This window comes from Tinamus guttatus, unplaced genomic scaffold, assembly GCF_059628265.1.
Source record: "Tinamus guttatus ecotype Peru unplaced genomic scaffold, ASM5962826v1 Tinamus_guttatus_pri_ptg000002l, whole genome shotgun sequence".
Classification (NCBI taxonomy): Eukaryota; Metazoa; Chordata; class Aves; order Tinamiformes; family Tinamidae; genus Tinamus; species Tinamus guttatus.
Window position 1 is genome coordinate 418,764 of NW_028288536.1, and position 24,176 is coordinate 442,939.

General features: G+C 46.8%; 1 protein-coding gene across 4 annotated transcripts in view; it reads right to left on the reverse strand.

The window, feature by feature from the left end:
- The window catches only part of MAP4K4 (mitogen-activated protein kinase kinase kinase kinase 4), a 602,555-nt gene that overhangs the window by 29,345 nt on the left and 549,034 nt on the right, over nucleotides 1-24,176 (reverse strand). For 3 of the 4 annotated variants that reach the window (XM_088539979.1, XM_088539912.1, XM_088539830.1), the window contains exons 7-17: nucleotides 22,800-22,890; nucleotides 21,335-21,465; nucleotides 19,329-19,383; nucleotides 17,340-17,418; nucleotides 15,429-15,604; nucleotides 14,687-14,759; nucleotides 13,984-14,194; nucleotides 7,279-7,440; nucleotides 5,134-5,220; nucleotides 4,241-4,471; nucleotides 997-1,158 (exon numbers count right to left, since the gene is read on the reverse strand). In XM_088539979.1, coding sequence (XP_088396105.1) covers nucleotides 997-1,158; nucleotides 4,241-4,471; nucleotides 5,134-5,220; nucleotides 7,279-7,440; nucleotides 13,984-14,194; nucleotides 14,687-14,759; nucleotides 15,429-15,604; nucleotides 17,340-17,418; nucleotides 19,329-19,383; nucleotides 21,335-21,465; nucleotides 22,800-22,890 — 1,458 coding nt within the window. The remainder of the gene's footprint in view (nucleotides 1-996; nucleotides 1,159-4,240; nucleotides 4,472-5,133; nucleotides 5,221-7,278; nucleotides 7,441-13,983; nucleotides 14,195-14,686; nucleotides 14,760-15,428; nucleotides 15,605-17,339; nucleotides 17,419-19,328; nucleotides 19,384-21,334; nucleotides 21,466-22,799; nucleotides 22,891-24,176) is intronic. The other variant, XM_088540040.1, reaches the window with a different exon arrangement.

Below are 24,176 nucleotides of genomic sequence, written 5' to 3' on the forward strand. Positions count from 1 at the left end.
AATTTTTGTCCACACAGCTATTGGAAGAGCCAGATTATTCTTCATGTGAGTATAAGACCCAGACTTTAAAAGTAGCTGGCACAGAGAGCATGAAGATACAAGTCTAATATTTTGAAATAATCATAAAGGTTTGAATTAAAGCCAGGAATTAGTGAATAAGGGATGAAGATCTGTCCTGACTTCTCCCACTCTCTTGGCTGCTCAGTTTTTCCTCTTGCCCAGAAGAGTTTCAATACCTACTTGCAACAAGGCAATCGGGAACACTGTCATTTACACATATTTGGGAGAAAAGAATTCTTCAGGGACACAGAGGAACTATATAGCTCAGAACTGATGGCCCATTTGTAAATCTTAGGCAGAGTTCATGCTCTCATTCCTATGAGATACAAGCTCTGACAGTTTTTATTAGGAAATAACACAATGACAACCACCACTTCGTTCAGTGGTTTCAACCTCTTTTTGACTTTCAGGGGTGATAGAGAGCTCTGTTTAACAAGAGCGAGCCTACTGATGGCCAACATGATTTTCTTAGTCAGGTTTTATTGAACCCTCTGAAGCAGCACTCAAACTGCATCATACTCAAAGCCACCTATTTAGTTAACTTTTTCCCCAATAATTTAAAAAAGTAAGCTAGTTCACTTTTTTTTTTTTTTTTTTCCCTGAACATCCTCTTTGGTAGAAATACTTTGCATAGATCAAATTCTGAATTGTAAACCTGTTCTGCAATGGTGTCCAGTATTTACCCTACAGATAATCATAGAATGCAACAGTTTAATTTAGTTCTAGTTAAAAAGAAAAAGGAAGACCATCAGCTCACTAATAAAATAAGCAATAGAAAACAGAGAGCAAACCTACTGAATAAGCTGCTTCGCATAATAGTGCTACTCTTTGCATGAGACTTTCTACATTCCAAGTCCTGCCAACGCGTGGTCAGAGGAGACAAGCTGGGGCTCCTGCACTTCCTGCAGGCTCCCCAGGATTTCCCTTGACGTTTACCTGGGGTTCCATTGGCCTCTGCAGGGCTGGCTGAGCAGGTTCTGAATTTCCATTGGAAAAGGACTCTGATCTTGAAGGCACTGGTGGCTCCAACACTTTGCCCATCTGCTTAGACTGTGCTTCAGGGGAGCCCTGATTAGTTTTTCTAAATCTCTCCTCCACCTAAGTGAAAATAAATGCAGGTTAAGCCCAGGTTCAATAAAACCAATTACAGTAGGAGTAGGAAGGGGATTACTCTTTTTTTCTTTTACCATAAAGAAAACAAATACATTTGAGGTTTGGCAGAATATTTTTATTTTTCCCTATAGCTTTCACCAGCTATGGCAAACACAGGGAACTGCATCAAAATGGCGAGTATGCCAATATGGAAAATCCCTACTAGGAAAGAGGCTACAAGAGGCAGCAAGATGTGATTTGATGAAGGACAATTATGGGGCTTCTTTCTGCCTGTACCATTCATAAGAATTTTCTTCACAGACAACAGAAAAGTATAGGTGAAAATAGAAATAACTTTAAAAATTATATATATATGTATATATATTTCCCATTGCTATCCCTTGGTGTAGGTTACCCACCTTATTAAACCGAAGGGTTTCTGTGCCTGTCTCTCTAGCAATGTAAGAACAGATAGGATACACTTCTCTTTCTGGTAATACTGCAGGCAGTTCAGCTTTAGGTATGAAATGGTAGGATTGGTCATGCTCTCTCCTATCAGATATTGCCAAAACAGCATCAACTGCATCCAGAAGGATAGTGAGCAAATCCCCCAGGCAGAACCCTGGCCCCTGCAAGGTCACGACACTGGGAACAAAGCGAGTAGCAAGGGGGGAAAGGACGGAGGGGGTTCCAGCCAGAAGAGAGGCAGCCTCCCCTCTCCTAGGGCAGCCTGTGTTGGAATCACAGCAGAGTGCACCTTTCTACCGGAGGAGCTACCTCTGAGGAACATGAAACTTCCAGCACTTCAGCCAAGTGTCAAAGCAAGCTCAAGCTGCAGCTCTGGAATCATCATATGTTGAGATCCTGCTCCTAAGTTTTAATCCTTGCACCTGGAGCATAAAAACAGTTTGGGGGTTGTCTCCTAACTGTTCCCCTAGCAGTGATGGTCTGGAGAGACGGGCTGTTTACACAGCCACGCTGGAAGACAGAGACAGGGCTCCAGGGCTCACTGGCTGGGCCATCTTGACAAATCCAACCTGCCTCCTCCTTCCAGAGCTTGAGGACAGCACTGGTTTGCCTGTGGGAACAAGCAGACAGACAAGCTGCTGCCAGGCCCGCCTGCATTAAGCCACATCTTGGCAGACACAAAACGAAAGGAGGTGAGGTGAGAATCTGCATCATGCAATCATTTTCACCACCGTTCTCAACCACCTAAAGTCACCCTTTAAAGTTTTAAAATAGGCCAGACTCCTCCTAATAGTTTTCTTGTTATGCATAAAATAAGGAAAAGCTCCAGGTCTTTCTGTCTGAATGTCTCTGGCTTTTATGTCTCTGATTGTAGATGATAGGAGGTTTCCTCCACAAAGCACAGCAGCTGCACCAGCTACATTTCCCTCAAAACAAGCAGATGAGATAGCCAGGGCATTACTGCATAGAAACAGGCTCCGTTCCTGTCACTGGAGGCTCTGAGTTTCCTTCTGCTTCACAAAGCCAGCATTAGAGGTCCTTTCTCTGGTATCCCCTCTTCCAACTGGAATGGGAAAAATCCCTAATCGTTCTACAGAAAATAGCCACTTTGGCCTATCATCACGATAGCCAGCATCTTGGCAGATGGGGGGTTTCTCTGGACAGCAGTCCTCCTGAGAGTCCAATTACTATTTCAGGTCAAGAACTAGATCAGTGTTAATGCTTTTAAGATTAATTGGCATCATTTCCACTGCCAAACAGATATTTTGGATATTTCTACTACAATTCTTTAAGGCAAAATACTGCAGATCTTCTGTGAAGATCTGACTAATACCAGGATTTTTCTTTGCCTTCACTTTATTCCTTTTAGCTAGCTCACTTAGAAAAGGAGAAGAGCTGAGTTAGTGGTTCTGCTACAACCAAACCTTGAGAAGCTTCCCCCCTTTCCAGCTTTGAAAGGCAAATGGAGAAGGAGGAATGGAGACAGCTCTCCATCTCTTCAAAATCAGCCTTCAGAAACCCTGCTAACAGGGCAGGAGTGCTTTCACAGAGATGGGCCAGAAATCTGCAACAAGGACCTGCTGGCTCATTCCAGGTATGCAAACGCTGGACAAGTCTGAACTTTGTCCAGGAGAGAGAGAAGTACCAGACATTTCACCCAAGAGGAATGGATGAGACCGCAAAAATACGAGAACGAGGACAATAGTATCTATAAGAAAATGTGTTTGTGTTTACCATGTCAAAACAGTAATACTTCAAAAGCTATAAACAATTATTGGATAAAGGTGGATTGAAAACTCTTTTATCATGCTCAACAACCCATGGAGTTTTTTTCTTTTTCCAAAATGTATTTATCTAGTTCCCACATGCTGGCAATGCAAGTCATTAAGAGCTTTGGCCAGTACTGCCAGTTGAGTGGTTTGTGGGTAACACGGTGCTCCCCTCTTGCCCAAGGGCAACTGGAGAAGGAGGCCACAGAAAGAGCAGAGCTGTGCATCACAGAGGTGATGATCAACTGCTGAGCAGTGGTACCCACAGAGCACTCACTGAGACAAACAGCGCTCTGACGAGAGCCCTCAGCCCGTGGAGGTCTCAGGGAGTTTTCTGTTTTCTAAGAGTAGGTAAGAGTGCTCTCAGAAAGGAACCTTTAACATCCCAGAAATGAAGTGAATGGAATTCATGTTTGTGTTCATAAGAAGACCAGTTCCAAGGACACGGGTTACATCTGTAAACAGGTGCCGTGCGCAAACACCTTTTGCAGGTTTGCAGGTGCTTTCCAATCACCTCACAGTTTCCAATCCTCAGGACTTGCCAGAATCACCGACTGCACCATTGCTTCCCAGCAAAAGGCGTTCAGGCTCAAAAGGCTTCCAAAATTAGCTCCTCTCAGCCCGCAGGGTTGCGGAATTTCTTTCTGCCCTTTAAACCTACAAATCCTGCACTTGCACAAGTGTTTGGGGTACCTCTCAGGTTCAGCAACCCACGAGTGACATCGACAGGAATCCTGCCTGCTATCAGTGACACCTTGGCCCCTGATGGGGCTGTAACAGAGCCGTCCTCTTAGAGACACCTACAGCCAGGAGTGTAAGGAGCAGACCGCCTCTCCGGGCGCACAACGTACCTCTCGTGCTCTTTCAGCAGGCTCGTAGTGGGGTTTTGGCTCAGGTGTGTGATAGCTTTGCTTATTCCTTTCCTGCTGCTGCTGCTGCTGTTGCTGCTGCTGCTGCTGCTGCTGCTGCTGCTGCCGCCGGTGGTCGTGCTGCAGCGAGAGCAGGTAGGCTTGCTCCTGCTGCAGCTGCCGCTGGAGCCGCTCCGCCTGCCGGTGCTCCTCCATCTCCCGCCACCTGTATTCCTTTGAGAGAGCACGGCAGCCACTCAGGGGGTGTCCCCGCCGCGCGGCGGCCGTGCCCCCAGCCATCCCACCAAAAACACACCGTGCTGCTCGCTGCTGCTGTCTGTTTGGTTGTTGGCTTATTTGGCTGTTAAAGTGTAACCGAGAGCTAAGTTGGACCAAAATGGCATGTGTCTCGTGTTGGGAAAGTGGAGAGGGTGCTGCTTAGCTTGACATGGTTGGAGAGTTACGTCCTAACTGATTTTTATTACATGAGGAACAAGTTATTTATACTAAAACCAGTGTAAAAGTTCGTAAAGCAGTGACTTAGAGCAACACTAGGCCATTGTACCCCGGGGTGGATTTACATATCGTGTGTGCTTTTGATCTGCCACACAAGCACTCTAGTTCTGCACTGAATGCCAAGGTCTGTTCAGAAACTCGACCACCAAACCAGAGCTGTTCCACTTTAACATAAAGCCTCCTCTTACTGCTCCGAAAGCAGCGTGACCGCAGAACGCTTCTCGTATGTGCCTGTCAGCCCACGACGCTGGCTTGAATGGCCTTTTAATCACGCTCCCTTGTTCATACTGCTGTGCAGCTGTGCCCGACTACGGGGAGCCCAGGGCTGCCCGGATAAATGGATCCTATAGCTACTGAACAAAACAGATACAGTGCTTTACCAGTAACATGGCCTGCTCCTGGAGCAGCTGCTGCTGTAGAATTTCCAAGTGCCGCTGCTCCTCTTCTAGCTGTCGCCTGATATACTCCTGTCACATAGAAATTACCCAGCAATAAATTTATTCAAAAGGAATGCATCAGAACCCCCTGGGTGGAACACCACACGCTACTTCCCCAGTTCAGTTTTAACGAGAAATGCACTTCAGGATTGATTCGTGCCTAAAGAACAATTTAGGAAGTCCTGTCACCTCAACAGCGGGTGTTTTGGCCCACCAGGCCCAAAATTGGGACTCCTGCAAATGCAGCCGGCGTGGGCTCGTGTATTTTGGGAGTGATTTCAAGAAGCAGCAAAATGCACTTGAAGGTTTTGGAGAAGTTAAAACACAGCAAGTCTGACTCAACACAGCCAACACAAAGTCACATGCAAGTCGTATTAAACATTAGTTTGTTGCACTGGTGCGATGAACTGTTAGCAACAGCTAGAGCCAGGCTTAGTGAAGGCAGACCTGGTGCAAGCTCCCCGGGGGGCTCTGCCAGTGCAGCTCGGCCCTGCCCTGCCGTCTCCCCTGCGCCCTCGCCAAAAAGCTTCTCCTGAGCACGCGCTGCCAGCCCGGCTGAGTGATGCGATGGGTATGGCACAAACAGACATCCACCAGGAAACAGATGTGGGACCAAACTCGCTCGCCCTGGCCACCTCGCTGTCTCCTCCGCTGCGTCCTCAGCAGGCCGGGACGTCTGCCTGCTGCTTCACCTGCCCCCCTGGAACAACTGGAGCCCTGAGGCACCGTACCCAAGCTGGTCACATCCTACCATGCAATTAATGGCAATGTGTTGTAACACGTGCATGCGCACACACACAGGCACACGCACGCTCACGTTCACAGTGTGGGCATAGAGAGACCAATGGCACAGTGATGGCAGCTATAGGAAACCTCGGGGCAGACTGGTGCTGTGCGCTACGTCGTCATGTTGCGCAGCCTGATCCACGGTTTGAGCGGAAGGAGTTTTGGAGAGGGGACATATCGCTCCTTTCTTTTACAAAAAGGATAAAGAATTCACGGTGGCTCAGTTCGGCCGCATCAATTAAGCAGTTGTCATTAGTGGCACAGTGCGTAATTAGCATTTCAAGAGATTAAACAGCAGCTGGGGGAATACCCGGTGTCTGCCCAAAAGCTATTGCTGTGCTGTAATTGTAAATTTTCCATATATCTTTTCCCAACGGTTAATCTCTTCTTTTGACTCCAAAAATCTTTGAGACACACACAATAAAAATTCCCTAGTAACATGATGGTCTCAAATATTACGTCTTTTACATAGGAAAAAATAAATACACCAGGCCCAAACCAGTATTCCTAAAGTTAATGGTAAATTTACAATCAGCCTCTAGGAGAAAAAAAATTGGCCCTTCATTTGGGATCAGAATTTTGCAATACATGCACAATAATTATTACCCTGATTAAAGTTTGCAAAGAATTTTAAAACATGCAGATTTCATGCACAAATATGGCAGCTGAATTTCACAGTTTCCAAAGGTCCTCACCTGCACGTTCAACGTTTTAAGGGCACACTGATGCAACTTAACATATTCCAGCTGCCTTAGTTGGCACACATTATTATAGATTTAGATAGGCAGAGTTAGAGAGAGGGGTATAAACTCAAGGAAGGAAAACTCTCTGCAGCTCAAAGGTTCCGTTTCAAATTCCAAATATTCAAAGTTTATGAATAAGCCTCTGATGAATGTGGGGTGCCAGAACCTGACCCGCAAGAGCGCGTCCTTTCTCTCAGAGGCTGCCCGAATGGGGGCATTTCCCACAAGAACTGCAGCACATCCAGCAGGACAAGCACAGCATCAGTTTTTAGCACAGTGATTATTTCACCAATTCTGTTGAGTTTTAGCTAAGCCCAGGGGTGCGAGCTGAATTTAGAGTAAGTATTATAACAAGAGCTCTTTTTCAAGGGACGGTTGAGGCTGCCAGAATTTTCCAGAAAGCCCTATGGTCTACGTTAGTGCATTTGCTGTCGCAGATAAAGATGAAAGGGTCAGCATGAGATTGTTTCTAGGCTTTTTCATTCTTAATATTTTTTAAATAAAATCAGAATTTAGAAGAAACAAACCTAGTGCACACATATCTTTATAATGGACTCACCTGCTCCCTTTCTACCCTCCTCTTTTCCTCCTCTGCTCTTCTTCTCTCTTCCTCTTCCTTACGCCTCCTCTCCATTTCTTCCAGACGTCTTTTCTCTTCCTGTTCTCTCCGCCTTTGCTCACGCTCTTGTTGCCTTCGAGCTTCCCGTTCTCTTCTTTGTTGCTGCAGAAGGGGAGAAGAAACCACAAAGTTTTACTTCTGTTGTGGTTATCAAAGAAAGAGGTGGGGTTGCTTTCTCCTGGGAAGAGAAGGATTTACCAGGACTGGCGAGCTCTGCTACTGAGCCACAAAGCTCTGTATGCAAGTGTTCCATGGGGAGACAAATTGTAGCCCCCACACGGGTATCCCTGAAAGCAGCAACACTTTTTCTCTTGGATTTCTTCATCAAACAAACAAACCAACAATGAATCGCGCCCCTCGCCAAACCCAACTTTTTCAGGTACCACCTTTTTGGCACCTGAGGTGTGGAAACTTGCATGCAGCTCATCAAAACCACAAGGTGGTTCAAGCTGAAATCTCAGTCTTTTAAGAACTATTGAACTTGGGAACTAAGCAAACTGACTATCTTCTTGTCTTCAACACACTGAAGTCACAAACGTTGCCAAAGGGAAATGATTAGCCCCACAGAATCAGCTAACACTCAAATGGCAACCATCTGAGTACTTGGTAAGTACCTTCACTCTTAACAGAGTCCATGGTCTGCTAAGAATTTGGTGGTGTTGGGACAACAATACAGCTGGATTTACTGTCCTGCCCCAAGCCTTGCCTAGCAGAGAAGGAAGGCTGACCAAGAGCACCTCTGCCCCTCCCAGAACATCAAAAGCACCTGCATTTAGAACAAGAAGAGCTGAGCTAAGCTTCTATGGTTACACAGATAAGCTGCCATGCATGATCCAAATGTTAACTGGTGTTGGGGTCCTGAGCCTGAAAAGAACCTGGAAAAGAGCTCTGGAAAGTATTTTTGAAATCAAAAGCAGACGTTTTAGGTGCCCATACAGCTGTGACCGACGCTTCCTGCACTTCTGCAGAAGCTTCCAGTTACTCCAGCTACACCAAAATCCCGGGCAGCCTCCCACAGCTCCCTAAGTGTCAAGAGATGCAGCTGCCTCCTGTCCTACCATCAGCTGGGAATTTCTCTACAGCATCTACTTTCACTATAGACTTCTGTAATATGCTGAAAATCATAAAAGAAACGTAGACAAAAAAGCACTGTCAATTTATATCCGATATATAAAAAAGAGCACAATAAAGAACTATATTGGTTTTCTTTTTCACATTTAGGTGAATGAAATTCTCAAAATTCTCATTTTTTGGTGCTGCCAGTAATTTGCCAATGCTAAGACACACTGTTTCCTCATGCGATGAGCTTTCTTTGCTCAGTACATTACCCTGTGAAGCAACTAAAAGTTCAATAGCTTTCTCTGTCTCCTGAAATCCTACTCCAAATTGGGGTACAAGCACTGAAAGAAATGTGGGTAACACATGATAAGAATTGGTAATACTTAATAAGAAGGGGATGCTTCTCTGGTCTCCTAACTAATTGCACTTTTGTGAAAAAATGCACCTTTCTTGAAGACTACTTTTTAAGTAGACCCACTTTGCAAATATAACATTGCTCTTCCTTCTCTGTAGAATCATCCTGGGTTCATTGCCAGCTTTCTATGCCACAAGGTCTTTTCTCCCACCGTGTTTTCTGTCTGTTCTTGGAAACAAAGTCTTCATGCTCTTGCATCTCCTCTCCTAACCAAATACATTTACTAGGTTTTTCTCTCTCATTTAAAAAACTGCTCTTCAACACATGGAGATATAAAAATAGTAAAAGTGCTCCAAGGCAGCTGTGGAACACAGTGGATTTCATAGGTTTCGCTGCTTCCCTTTTTTATTTTTTAAGCACTTTAAAAGGATTAAGCAGGCACTTTTATTTCTGAATATGCACATCTGTGTCAAACAACTTCTATATTTAAGTCAATATATTCAGGTGCCTCTTGGCTAATCAAGTCTGACAGGCTCTTTATTTAAGAAAACTAAGATATGAAGTACAATAATTCTGCTGCCCTGAGGATGCAAGAGAACACGCTGCTGACTGCTTTATATGCACACTTAGCAAAACAAACACTTCCTAAACATATGAAGCCTGTCTGTCTAACAAATTTTGTTGACATTGTTAAGTGGATATATTGCAAATCTTGGGATGGCGTCAGTCTCATTTCAAGGAAGATCTTTGGGTCTTTGGGTCATCTGAAGAAACAAAATCATCGCCATTTGAGTCAATGGAGAATTTTTAAGCAGTAATTACAAATAACTTTCTGAGATAAAAAGAAGTTTCTAATCGACTACGAGGGCTGATCCCCCATGACTTCATGAAATAATAAAATCCCATTCCACTTTAAAAGAAGAGATTTTTAAGCAAACACTGAACAAGACTGCTAGCCCAGCACCTACAATAGGTCTTTACTAATACCTATCATGAAAAGAGGAGGAGGAGAAAGCTTCTCTGCCACCAGTGAGCATTTAAGTACAATATCCAAAGCACAACTGTGCTCCCATGCACACACCAACGCACACGGAGAGAGGGGCTCTCTCTGCACCACTCCTACCTGCCCGCCAGAAACCAGCTCAGCCTCCTGGGCCGGTGGGTGAAACACAAGGCACCTTCTTCAAATTATGCAAATTTCTGTATTTCACAAAACATTATTACATTAAAAAAAAAAGAACATAAGTGTTCTGGTTCCTTATCTGACTTCGAGTTGCCTTAATGATGATCTCGTGATGGCACTTTGACATCTCCCAACGGAAGGCCACGCAGTGAAGCACCGTTTACCAGGAGGGGGCAATGCAACTACACACGCACTTGGTGTACACAGACAGCCCGAGGACGGACCTAGTTCACACAGTAAATTGCAACAGATGAATTCAGACTTTCTAATTTCATATTCATAAAAGACTATTACTTCGTCCTATATTCAGAAGAAGGCTGATGCACAGGTATAGCCAGGATTCTTCCATGAAGAATTAGGCAGCCCCTGCTATTGTTTTAGGAGGTGGACTAGAAAGACTGATACAAAGAGGGTTTTTTTTCATTTGTCCATACTAGAGAGAAGACAGAAGTAGAACTTCTTCCTCAGTACTTCTTACCTAATCCTGCAGGCAATGCAAATGAAACAGGCACAAGTAATCACCCTGTCTAAAAGAAGCAAAGTCCTGGCAAGTAGCACCTGTGGGCACATCTGCATTAGCACCTCAGCTCAGATCAGGAATGCTCTTTTGATGCGAGTCATCCCATCATCTCCACTTAGCAGGTTTTGTTCCATATTCTGAAGCAGCTGTGAGTGCCAACCACTCCTTGGGGATGACACTAAGAAGGCAGATGCTCTGCAGCCAGAGCAGGCGCACCGTCTAGAGCACAGCTGGTGCCAAGCAGCTCCTCCTGCCTTCAGACACGGGCACCGAAGTGGTTGGGTCTTCAGCACCTCAATTACTTGTGGCCCACAGAGCCGTTTCTGCTGGGCCCCACTCCTTGCCGAGGGATGTCTATCCCTACCACTTCAGAAACATCCACCTTAGGCTCCTCTAACCAGGAAGAGGGACAGCATTGAAGCCAATTACCCAGAATCAAGGAGGGCCACACAGATTGGGATGCACCCACAGCTAATTTGGAATTTGCCAAACCACACTGATTTTTGCAAATGCAAATGCCCCTTTGCCTTTCTATACCTGTCACACTGAGCACCAGCATCTGCCTTTTGCTGAACAGAAACACATTAGAACAGCGTACAACAGCTCTGATTTCTTGTTTTAACCATCTGGAGCACTTAAAGTCATACAGCTGATACTTATGCAGTTAACCTTTACTCTCATTCAAAAAAGAAAGGAGGGGAAGCGGGAACAACCCCCCTCCAGAGGGTTTCAGATGATTTTCTGCACTTTGACCACGTATGATTTCTGTCTCTTAAGTAACACAAAAATTATAAGGTCCCTGCAACAACAGCCTGTGATAGTCACCTACATGTGTTTAAAAAAGAAGAAAAAAAACAGCAATCTCTTCTCTAATACTGCTGAGAATTACAGTTTTTGGCAGCTGTCCTAAACACCGTTCCTGTAGCAGTCTCAGTCAAAACTGTCTGGGCTCTGTGCCAGCATTGTAAGAACAAGCCCTCGATTTTAATTTAGGAAGGGGCAGAAGTGAGGAGGGAGGAAGGGGGGATAAGCAAGTTGTGCAGGGAGATTATCTAATGCAAAGAATTCTTCTCAAAGCATGTCAAACACATTTATCAAACTACACACTTAACTCCACAAAACCGGGTATCAGGAGAGAGCCACACCTGGTGAAAGTCTCACCAGACAGATGGGAGGCCAGAGACGCAGAGGCTGATGCTAATCTCGCCCCTGTCACCCAGTTTTCCGTGTTTGCTGCCTTCATCAGCGCAGGGGGTGAGTCAAGGACAAGGTGACAATGTTTCAGTGTTGTGGCCTGCAGCTGTGTCCCAACTCTGATGTTATCTGAACGCAGTCTCTCACCCTTCCCCCCTCCAAGGGAGTTTGCCATGGCAGGTGTTCGGGGAGAATCACTCGGGATCGTACATTTTTCCAATGGAAGATCCAATGGACTAAATGTGATTAAGTGCTTGAGGTGAGGCACTGTGTTTTTTCTTTCTTTTTTTTTTTTTTTTTAAATATAATCTCCTTTAAGAAGAACATTCCCCCAGACTTGCAGAAGGGAAACCTGATAGCTCATCAGCCATATCACCATCTCTGTGGGAACCAGGCAGGGGTTATAGGTTCAAGAAGAGACAAAGGGTTTTCTCTTTCAAACCTTACAGCTTTGCTGTGTAGCTTTAGTCACTAAATCATGAAGCAACAGCAGGCACTGCCTTGTGGTCGCTAAAGCTGTTGTTTCGATTTGTATTTACAGAGGCAGCAGGATGGATTAAACTTGCAGGTAACTGTGCTCACTTTTTAATTGCTCATTAGGTTATGATTTCTGCCACATTCCAAAAAGCTGATTTTCAACCCTCGGCAAAGAGATGCATTTTTTATTTCCATTATTAACAGCAGTATCTCCTTTGTTTTAGATAGAAATTCCAGAATTTTAAGTGATTCATTGATCACTGAAGATAAACAAACTAGATGATAGATAATTTAATCCCCTTCCATGCCAAAAAAAAATCCCTCTGAGGAACCTTAGCGATCACACAGGCATTCAGTAAAACTCATTGACTCCTACATCAAGCAAAATTTTAGAGGCTAAAGGACGACTTGTGCTTGCCTTTCATAACACTAAAAAAAAATTGCTTTCCTCTTGTCCCGTGTTAACTTTGCCTCGCCTCGTGTTGTCACCTTCCTTCCGTCCCCCCAAACTGCTGCCGCGCCAGAGCCTAAAAACAGGCAGAGCAGCTGGAGGAGCAACGATGTTTGTCTTGGCAGCCGCACAAGGGTGGGGAAGAAACCCAAGCGCGATGGAGTTTGCAGCCTCCCCCTTGTCCCATCTCCTGCTCCATGTGTGGTGGAGCTGTCGCTACCGGTTCTTCCAGCAGCACTAAATGTGCTTGGGTACTGAAAAGGACCAGAATATGGAGCAAAAGGACCAGAATATGGAGCAAAAGGCCATCCGGAGCTGTTTGCACTAGCTGTTACGCAAACACGTCATGTGAGGTTTCACGTTGGGATGCAAATCAACATTTGGTCCTCATCGGGTCCTTGCTAAACGTTTGGAAAACCAGGATGGGCGTATTTTTTCCACTATTGCCAAGCAAACAGTTGAAACAGCAACTCCAACAACAGAGGTTATTTAAGGACAACTGGAATTTGACCCTGTGCTTCCTGTAGAGCTTGATGATCGGTTTCACTTTAGCTCTAGCATCCAGTTCTGGCCTGCAAAACTGTTTTGAAATCTTTCTACCCTTGAAACTTGCACTGAATTTTCCATGTATATTTACCTAAACACGTACAAGATCATACGGAAACTAGGGCAAAGCGATATTGTGCATGTACGTTCACTTTTTTTAAAAAAAAATCCTTCAGGTGGTGTATGCAAACTGCACATTTACCATATCACAGAAGTATCGTGCACTTTTATAAATCTTACATAACTATATTTTTTCACAGATGTACAAATCGTAATTGCATTTCTTATCTATAAATCTAGGGGGAAGGTTATTCATCGGGCTACTATGGATGAAAGAGTAATACATCAAAAAATAGGCTTTCACCTACCATGATCGAGTGCCAAACGCAGATGTTTGTGAAAGCTTTAAAGTGAAATTCTAGGCACATAATGGGCCCAAAAAAAGTCATCTTGGGGCACTGCCCACTTTAAAAAAATCATGTGGGAATAATTAATGTCTCCCCTTCTGTACAGCTACCCAAAAGTCTAGACTTGTTGCCTCTTCTTTTGAAGAGGGACCAAGACACGGCCTCCCCCTGTGCCTTCAAACAAGCAGGCCTTGGCTGCCACTGACTCCGCAGAAGCTGCTGGATACTCAGTGCTGTAGGAGACTGCTCATATTTAAGTAGCCAGACACAGATTTAAGTGCTTTGCTTTACGTTTGCCAAGGGAGTCGTACGTGTTGTTTTCTTCCCCGAGATGTGCTTGGACTACAGGGAACTCTTTTCACATGAGTGTGGGAATAGGGGAAAAACAAAACACAACCCAAATGAGTGGAACAGGGGCTGCTGCCTCCTGAGCTGCAGCCTTTTTGCTTCTACCTCTTCTAGCCGTCTCCTCTGCTCCTTCTGCTGCTCGATGCGCTTCTGCCGCTCCGCCAGCAGCTGCCTCTTGTACTCCTCCTGCTCGCGGAGCTGCTGCTCCTGCAGCAGCTGCTGCCTCCGAAGCGCCTCCGACCGCTCCTTGTTTTCCTGCTGCAGCCGCAGGAAATCGCGTCGGAGGGTTGATTCTCCAGGCACATTGACAATGGAACTGCAACAAGAGGAAATTAAAGCTTCCTTTACAACAAAGCCTTGCAGGCCATTAAGTACGCTTTCCCCACCCCACAAAGCAGGAGGTACATTAATAAAATTCACTGTTTCTTTAAATTTCGTTTCTTTCAGAATGAAGACACTGGATGCATATCAAATAGGGGCTTTCAGTGGAAGGTATGAAAGGAAGTCAAGCAAAGTAAGGACCAACTCGGACATTCTGGGGTCCCGACCAGAACCCACTGTCCAGTCACATTTTCTCCGTAAATTTTCCTTCATCCAGGACTCTCTGGGCACTAAGCCATGAGAGGGGAAGCTTTAAAACCTTTAGCAGCCACAGAATAGGCACGGAGACCCTCTGGGTGGTAGGCTTTGTGCGGGTAATGCCACACTTTGGTAGATACAGAAATTGAGGATGCTCCTGATTTACAAGCACAGATTTTTAGATTTGCTGATGTGGACTGCCCAGGGCACTCCAACCAGCAGTTATTACCTCGGCTCTCCTTCTTGTTCAGGCACTTCCTCCTCCTCTTCCTCACTTCCACTGTATTCATACTCCGTCTCATCTAGCAGGAGAGAAACAGCGGCCTGAGCAGTGCTTATCTCCACATTTCAGGACACAGAACTTGCACTGGCACCTTCATCAATCACTTCCCAGATTCCCTTCAGACCCTAGCGCTTATCCTGTGTATCCCGGCACACTTTCCCAGATACATAATGCAATGCAATGCAGACCAGCAGACTTTCAGCAAGATCCCTGAATGACGCCACATTTTCAGTCTACAACAAGGGGCTGCTTGGAAAACCTCCAGGCCACTTGAATAGAGAGTCCAGGCTGCCCAAGACATTCGCTCCATAGCTCTTGTGACGGGTCATTTCTGTGTGTGAGCCTAATTGATGGCATCATTCCAGGAAAGAACCTACCACAAGGCAAGAAAAAGAAAGGAGGGATATGCCAATATCCTCCTAAACACGGCTTAATGGTTGCCTGGAAGAGGTAGTGGCCTAGAAAAGAGTAATCTGATCTGAAAATAAGATACTTGCAATTCAGATATCCTGTGCAGAAAGAACAAAACATAGAAGCCTGCTGATAGTCAAAATATGAATTAAAAAAGAAACTTTAAGGGTTTGAGCACTCTGTTAGTTTGTTTTTGCGGGGAGGTGATGTGGAACACAGAGCAGGACAGAAGTACGTGGATTTTTAGTAAGCCAAAAGGCTTTCAGAAGCTGCGTACCTTTCTCTCCTCTCTTCTTTCTGGTCCTGTCTATATGGTCCTTGAGCTGGATTCGGACTTGCCTTTCATTTGGTTGGTCACGTATGAACGGGTGCTTCAGAAGCTGCTCCGTAGAAGGTCGCTGCATATAATTCTTCACTAGACAACCTTCTATAAAGCTGAAGAACTTTTTCGACCTGAGAAAGTGGGCAGGGGAAAGCAAAACAAAATCACAGCTCCAACGTTTGTTCAAAGCTTAACTCCCTTCCTCCAAGAGCAGCGTGCCCCAGAAGCGCTCCGAGCACTGCTGGGAAGAGTGGGCCAGCGAATGAGGCCGGCTCCGCTCCCGCTCCGCTGCTGCCGGCTCGCATCCCGCATGCTCGGAGCACGGGCAGGCAGCTCGGGCACGTCTCCGCCTGCCCCGGCCAGGAGAGAGCAGCTCTCCCGTGGGAAGGGCAGTGCGAAAGCCGCGGGGATGCCCGGCAGCCTCGAGGCAGCGCAGGCCACGCCGCGTCGCCCAGCCGCAGCGAGAGCGCCTGGCGTCGACTGACGGTAGTTTCCATTTTGACCTGGGATGCCACACACGGGTCCTCGCAGGACCCCGCGCAGGCACTCCCTGGGGCCTGTGCCTCACGCAGGCCCTGGGGCCACACGCTGCCCGGCACCAGCAGGCCGGGCTGGGCCGGGCCGGGCCGCGCGCAGCAGCGCTCACAGCGCATCCGAGGTGGCTCCTCGCTACCCTCGCGCTGTCTGAGCCCTTAGTGCAGACTGCCCAGAGGAAAACCATTCAATGAGCAGCACACCAGCACTGCAAATCCTCAGAACCACATTTTGCTTCCCTAGGCCTATTTCCTCACAAAGCCTTCCCTCAGTGAACATGGCTGAAGCAGCGGCCTTGGCTTTGGCCACATTCCCTTTCTGGTGCCCTCCAGTTGTTGCCATGCTTGGGTGGCACCACCACCACTGAATGGGGAAGTGTGGAGGAAAAAACAAAGTGGTTTTCACCTGCTGCTTCATTTTCTTACTGAAACCTAAAAAGTTGAATTCAAGGTAGCCTTGCCATTTTCTGTTATTCCTGTTGCTCCCCATACCGAATGTTATGCTTCCAAGAAAAAAGATGCAAGAAAGGCACATGCAAATACTATACATGCAACTCTGTCCCTTAATATATGCAGAAAGCAAGTATGAGAGAAGGAAAATGATGCCCCGATAGATACCCATGCATAAATAGGCCAATCCAGGCAAGCACCAAGCCCATCAGCAAGCCACAACTTCTATTATGTTGATACTGAATAAGCAGTCACTTCACTTCATTATTTTGACAGGTTCACAGCATCCTGCGATCACAATCAATCCATGTGAAACCTCTTTCTAGGAAATAGTTCTGTTTCATACCCGCCAGTCGTAACCAGTAACGGAGAGGAAACCCTCAGATACTAATGGATTCTTCTCAGCTGGCAAGAAGTGCACACTCAATTTCAATCATTTACAATAATTATAGTAAAAGCCTTCATTAGTTTTAATAGCTCCTTTCAACTTAACAACTAGAACACTACAGTACTGTTCTGTTTCTTTATTATGCTACATCTGACGAAAAAAATCTGCATACTAAGAATGCTGCAGGAGTTTATTTTTTAAAAATATGGTACTATTTGTCGCCTTAATGCTGTTCTGCCAAGGAAAAAAATCTTGTTTTTTTATATTCCCAGGATTCAAAGATAAAATTTCTCTGGGGTAAAGAGAACTAAAATAATCAATGCGCACTTTTTATTTTATGCCTCGATTCAATGGCACGGAAGATAACAACAGATTGATTTTAGCCAACTTCAACCACTTTGCAGCTGTGCGGCAGCAGCACCGAAGCAGCACGCTGTGCAATGCAAGAAAGCATCGTGATACAAAAAGGGTTAGAAAGCAGCAAGTATTACATACCATTTCTTGGATTTTAACCGCGGGGGAGGATTTCTGGGTATCAGAAAGAGCGCTCTCATGGGATGCATGTCACAAAGTGCTGAAGGAGAGAAGACAAAACCAAACAGAAACAAACAGACATTGGCTTCGTTGCGCTCTGTCTTCTCAAGACTCAGCTGCCACAAGCATCTCTGGCAAACCCAACCCCTTACAGAGCACATACAGCTAGGAATGTAACTGATTAAATGAAATGACAGCAATTCCACAGCTCCGTGTGGGAAGTGAGGCCCCAGATGAGAAAGAAGTCACAGCACAGGTTAGGCTACGGAATCAGCCATGGTGGGAACGTTTGTGCACAGCCCTCCTCCTCCTGCAAGTCATCCAGCTTATGTTTTGGTTAAGATGATGCCCAGAAAAGATCATGGCAGGTGGGAAAAATGACACAGCCACCATCTCATACAAATTCATTCACTCCACCTGCCCTCCTATGGAGCAGGACACCTCCTCACTTCCACTCTCCAAACTCGGGGAGCTTTTCTTTATTCCAAGACCTGCTGGGTTTACAGCAGTGAAGGCTCTGCATTAAAAAGGGTCTGCATGAAAAGGTGAGAGCAATTTAGCATGTGCAGTGAATCTCTGCTTGCTTCCTGGACGCTGCTCCCGTGATTTGGACACTAGGAGAGGCCAAGCCAGAACCTCTGCTTCCATTTGCAAAGGAAAAAATGCGACTGTCCCATTCCAGGCCTGCAAACCCCTGTGAGGCAGCTTTTAATTGGGAGCCAGCCCAGCAGAACAATGTTCTGATCAGGGAAAGTAAGACCGAAAGGAGGCCAAGTGGTAGCTCAAATACTGTTAATATAGTGCTAGGTGAGGCGCCCAGGGAGCAGCTCTCATCTGGGTGTTTGGGCAAATGTGAAATTAGGAAGGAGAGGGGAAAAAATGTGAAAATAAAAAATCAAACCATCCAACCTTCTAAAAATGAATTCAAACATTGTGCTTCATTTTAAAACTTTTGCACTTAAAAACAAACTAGCAAAAGCAGCCAGAGGCTACAATGAAACGCCCATTTTCTAGCCAGGAAGAAGTCAATATTTCATTCTGAATTTGACAATTTCAAAGAGTGTTTTCCAGATGGGCTTTTCAGTTGAGGGGATTATTTTGCTCACGTGCAAGAAAATGCATTAACTAACCCACTCTGAGGTAGCTCAGGCTGTTCAGGGGATGGGGGAATTACATTTGCCTGTGTACTAATGAAGGATTTTCACTAACATTAAGAAAAAGGATCATTTCTGTTTATCTTCTTTATAAGTCCTCGTTTCCTCCTCAAAAATATCATCCCTAAGCTTCATTATTCAGAAGGAACAAGCATGTGAGGGGAAGAAAAAGATATGCAGTTCCATGTTTTTGCTTTTCAGGTTTCTCTCAAAAACATTGTGAATATTGTCAACTAGGAGCCACTAAGCTCAATACTCTGCGCTGAAGATGGATTTCCAGTTTAAGTCACATCATTCCTGAGGAAAGGCAACACCCCCGCCATGATGAGTTGAAACAAAAGGAGTGGTAACGTGACCATTACACAGAGTCCTGGAAAATCAGCACAGCAAAGAGCGCTACAGGAGCATTTTTCATGAAGGTCTATTTCCCAGATACCCTGCTGCCCCCCTCCCCAGTTGAGGTGTAAACGTCTCAGGCAGGCCATAGACAAACTGGGACGCAAGTCCAAACCACAGCATATTTATAGGAAGGATGTTTACAGCTCTATTAGCTTCTAAATTCAGCCCAGCAAAATTAAATTACTGCATAGTAATGCTTAAATGCTATCTTATCTCTATCAAAAGCATTGCTATTTATGGGATTTTATATTTATAGCGCAGGCAAACCCAAAGAGAACAGAAATAACAAGAGGGCACTTCCAGAAACCTCAAAGCTAGGCTTAGATTACAACCAGCATCTCTTAAGTATATGTTTCGGCCTTGATGAGCCCGCTGGGAAAGCAGACGTGTCACTTACGGGGAGCTCCTTCTGCCATCTCAATGGCCGTGATGCCGCACGACCAAAGGTCACTCTGCACAAAGAGAGACAGAGACCATATGTTAGTAAGTACCTACCCGACTTGGGCAGTAAAGGAGTATTTACAGGGGCCCTGCGGGTGAGACTGAAACCAAATGCCATGGCTATTTACACTGTGTAAGCTACTTTTTCTTCTAACATTAACAGAAAACGATGCCTCACATGTCATATGTATACAGACAAATGCGTATGCACACACACACAGAAGTATACCATGCCTTTTTCAGGGCCTAGACCAGTAAATATAGAGGAACACAAATTTGTGGACTACACTGCCAATATTTTCTATTCCCCAAAAATCAAATAACAGGTTTTTATAGGGAAATAACCATCACTGCTAAACTTGTAAGAAGACTCTGTTTTGCATGACACTTGTAGCCAAAGCAAATGCTCCCTCCCCACCACCTCAGCTTTGCTTGAGATACTGCAAAACAAGAACGCTTCTGTGGAAGCCCCTCAAGGCTCTGCCTCTAGAGCCAGCCCCTGCCTGTCAGCCAGCTGCACTCGCTGCCCAAGGACAGCCAGGCAAGCGAGGAGCAAAACCCAGAGGCTCCCACAGCCTCGGGGGAAGTGCTGGCAGGAGGCTGCTCGGAGGAGCACGGCCAGTCGGAGGAGAAAAGGTAACTGCTCTTGAGAGAAGCAGCGTTCCTCTCTGCCAGGCTAACGAGGATAACGATTAAAAAGTGAACGCTACTGAGTAGCCAGCTTTCTGCCCTAGGAGCAGGGAAGCATTTCTACTGGCTTGCCATCTGCATTTTCAGATGCAGCAGGGCAACAATTTCTCTGGGTCCAGTCCATTTGTGTAAGATAAACTGCATGGCCTCATGGTCTTAAGAAGCTTTGAAGCATGAGTTTGCTAAAGGATGCAGAAAAGGACAACTACTTCAAATCCCTATAGGTTCCCCAGAAACAAAAAACAGAAAGAATTTTTCTACTGCATTAACAAATATAATGAAGTTCTTTTTTCTAAGTCTCCAATCCTTAATAACTCCACCTTGCAAAGGTTTAAAACGAGCATCAGCATGTAAAACACCATTAAATCTAGAGAAACAGGCTCAGTCTTAGCCAAAAGTGGAAAAACACCAATTCCAATCACCTGGCAATTTAGACCTACACAAACATACTCATGGCAAACATCACTATTACCACGAGTGCACACTGCGCTCATGGTAACGGCTTAATCAGAGGTTTTCTGATATCCTCACTGCCTTGCCTGGGTAAAAGTTGGACTAGTTGCATTACTTGAACTGAGGATTTTATAAAGCACGTTTTTACATTTTTTCCTCCTTTGCGCTTTCATACACGCAAGTTAATAAGCACTTGGCAGGTTTCAGAATGCTCTTATTAGAGAAATATAGCCTTAAACATATATATGTGTATATATGTGCATTATTCTCGGGGTACTGCAAATACTATCAAGCCAATTATGATTTTGCCATAATTAGGTCTTTGGTTTGTAGCAAACTATTTATCAACATTTACACAGTGTCTCAACATCAGGAACAGGCACAGCATGAACAGTTCCTTCTGTGCTTCACTAACTCACCAGACAGCAGTTCTATTTAAGGCAACACCTAAAATGTATTGTTCTGAATTAGTGCAATAACTAGGACATACTCAAACACAATTTAAAGTACAAACTTCATACAAATTCAGAACATCAGCATTTCCAAACAAAACTCTTTTTTTCTTTGGGGCATCTTTTCTGAGTGCTTAACAGCACACTGAACTGCTCCTCCTTATGCCCAGAGGCCATGACAACTCAAGTAGTGTGAAAGGTCAAAATCTGGCACTGACCCTTAGCCTGTCCTCCTGCACAAGAATGTATCTATCTGTACAAAATGAATTAATTCTTACAAGGGATGAGAACTCTGAAAACCTGCCACCATCCTCAGGCCTTCATACTGTAAGTGTAATTTGTTTTACTCTGCAAACACGACTCTTACTCTGTAATCATACGTAGCATCTGGATTCTCATCACAGGCAATAACTTCGGGAGCCATCCAATATGGAGTTCCAATGAAAGTGTTTCTCCGGCCAACTGTCCTGTCCAGCTGAGCGCTCACACCAAAATCCACTGCGGGTGGGAAAAAAGATTAAAATAAAACAAGAGGGGAAAAACATATGCAGCAGTTACTTCTTTCAGATGATTTGGAAACAAAGCCATGTCGATGTTCCTTGTGGGAACAGCACGCTGAAGAGAAACACGATGATTAACACCAAGGCAGGCGAGTCCCTGGCTTTCACGTGCAATATGCTCAGGCCACCGGAGTCAAGGAGCACAGGAGCATGGGGCCACCTCCTCTGCACCTCCCCGTGGCTGCCCCTACAGCCTCCCCTTTGCCCCAAGGGGCAGCGCAGCTGCAAAACTACTGTCCTGGAGCCTACAGGAATGCCGGAGCCAAGAAAATTAATGCATACAGAGGGACACCACCTCCCAAAGGTCCTGCTCGTGCTGCAGGGGCACCGCACTCGTGAGCGAGTCTCCCTTTGGACTGCCTGCACTTCCCGCTCTAAAACCAGGCACGCAAAACCACCTGTGGCTCCGAGAATGGCTCTAGTGCACAGAGCAGCCACGGGACTGGCAACAGAAGATGGGGGCACTCAGGAGGTCCTCTCTGGGCACCTGGGCTGCAGCCAAGGAGCCCCCTCCACAGGCCACGGCTTCCTCCTCCGCGGCTCCCTGCACGACGCTGGTCGCAAGGGCAGCGGCGCCAGCTCCGCTCGAGGAGGAAGCTCCCCGAGAGCGTCGGCAGCCGGGACGTCTCGCCCGGCCTCGCGCAGCACGGAGGGGTCGCGCAAGCCCGCGGGCTGCGGGCAGGGTGGGAGGGCTGCGCGCGGACCTCTGCTCGACCAGCAGGAAGGTGGCGGATGCGGCGCGATGCACGTGCAGGAGGCTAAGGCAGGCAGCAACCAGATGAGACACATTAAAGAAAAAGAGTGTCTCCTCTTGGGAGGGACAGGGACAGGACAGGGAGGAGAGGCGTTCCCAGCAGGCATTCCTGGGCAGGAATTGTGTTTTGATCTTCACTGAGGGCTGCCCCGATCACATATGCGTGCCCAGAGCCTGAACAGCATGGGGCTGTTTTAGCTAGCTAAATACAAGCTAAATACAAGAGTGATCCCCATCACTTCCAGACTCCAAAACAACCAGAATCGGCATGAAGCCAGCTCACACGAGGCTCAGAGGGAGGCGCAGAGCGACCTGCTCGCTGGACCTGGCATGGTAGCAGCAAACGCTGCTCAGGCAGAGCGACAGCCTGGGTGCCAGCGCCTGCGAGCAGAGGAGGGCGCAGGGGCTGTATATAAGCACAGCTCCTGTGCCTGCGGGCACGCCGTGCTCCTGCCGGGCCAAGCCAGCGTGGGAGGAGTGGAGGAGGCTCCGCGGAGCGGAGGCGCTCGCCTACTTACCGAGCTTCACCTCTGCGTTCTCCGTCAGCAGCACGTTCTGCCCCTTGATGTCCCTGTGAATCACGTGATGGGCGTGAAGATGCGCCAAGCCCTGCACCATGGACAGGAGGGGAGGGGTGACAGGGGGTTAGTGCCTCCTCGCTTGGCGCCACGCAGCGCGTCCCGGCCCCGAAGCTGGAAACCTCGGCCCACGTGCGGGCACAGCATCCACACGGCACCGATACCCCTGAGAAGGGACGGGCGAGGGGCCAGCATCCCTGTTCCAGGGCAAGGGCATAGTGAGGGCAAAGCAAAAGCTCCTTTCCAAAGCTGCCCTTCCGCAGGCGCCGCCAATACGGAGGCTCCTCGGCAGAGACCCTGCCCAGACAAAAGAGCAGGAGCGCGGTAGAGTTTCCAAAGGCAACACAACCACCCGCACACGGTGCTTTCTGTTGAGGCAGCACCTGGACGCCTGCCCCGGCGCGTCAGCCGCGCAGAGGGAGGGACGGGCCCTTGTACGTTGCCTTTCCCCCTCCGACGGCAGGGCAGGACAGCAGGCAGCCCTCCCGGCAGCCGCGCGGGTGGCGCTCCCCGCTCAGCCCTGCTTGGGAAAGCGCCGTCTCCGGCGGGATCATCTGCCCGTCCACGTTGCCCTCCCAGGCCTTTAGTGCTTTGGGGAAAGTAAAGACACGGAACCTTTACAGCTGCAAAAGGTTAACGGAGCAGTGGTTGCTGCAGAGAGATATTTGCTAACACGTGTTCTCCATTAAACGGTCGTTTGCCAGTTTGTCTGCATAACCATTGGGCTATTTTCTTTTTTTAAAAATAGTCAATGAGCGTGACAAATAATCGAGCGTGCAGCTCCTCCCTGCACATGTCACGAGCCAGCAACACGAACGCTCAACGTCCTCAGTACCATGCACTGGATGTTAACACTAAGTGTGGTCGGATATTTTTTCCGGAGCGAAGGCTTTTCCACAGCTTCGCACAGGATACTTCCTAAGGCCTTATGCTCCGCCACTCCTGCCAGGAAGATAGTCATATGCTCATATGTTCTCTCCAGAGAACAATCTCATCTAACTGGAAAAAAAATGGTCCATTTGGGCTTGGGAAGAGTCAGGAAGAGGCAGGGGGTCAAGCGCTCGGTTCCGTGCAGCGCCCACACTGGCGCTCCCCAGCAGGCCGGGACTCGCTCCCAGCCGGGCCTCCGCCCGCGGAGATCTCCGGCACTGCAGCTCATCCACCTTCCCCTCCGTTACACAACCTCTCCTCGTCCATCCCCGACACAAACTCAGTGTCAAATCACGTTTTGCAATGCCTCATACCAGCGTGAATTCAGCACTCCTTTTTTCTTTTTTTCCCCCCTCCAGATATTCCTGTTCCTGCTAGCAAATAATT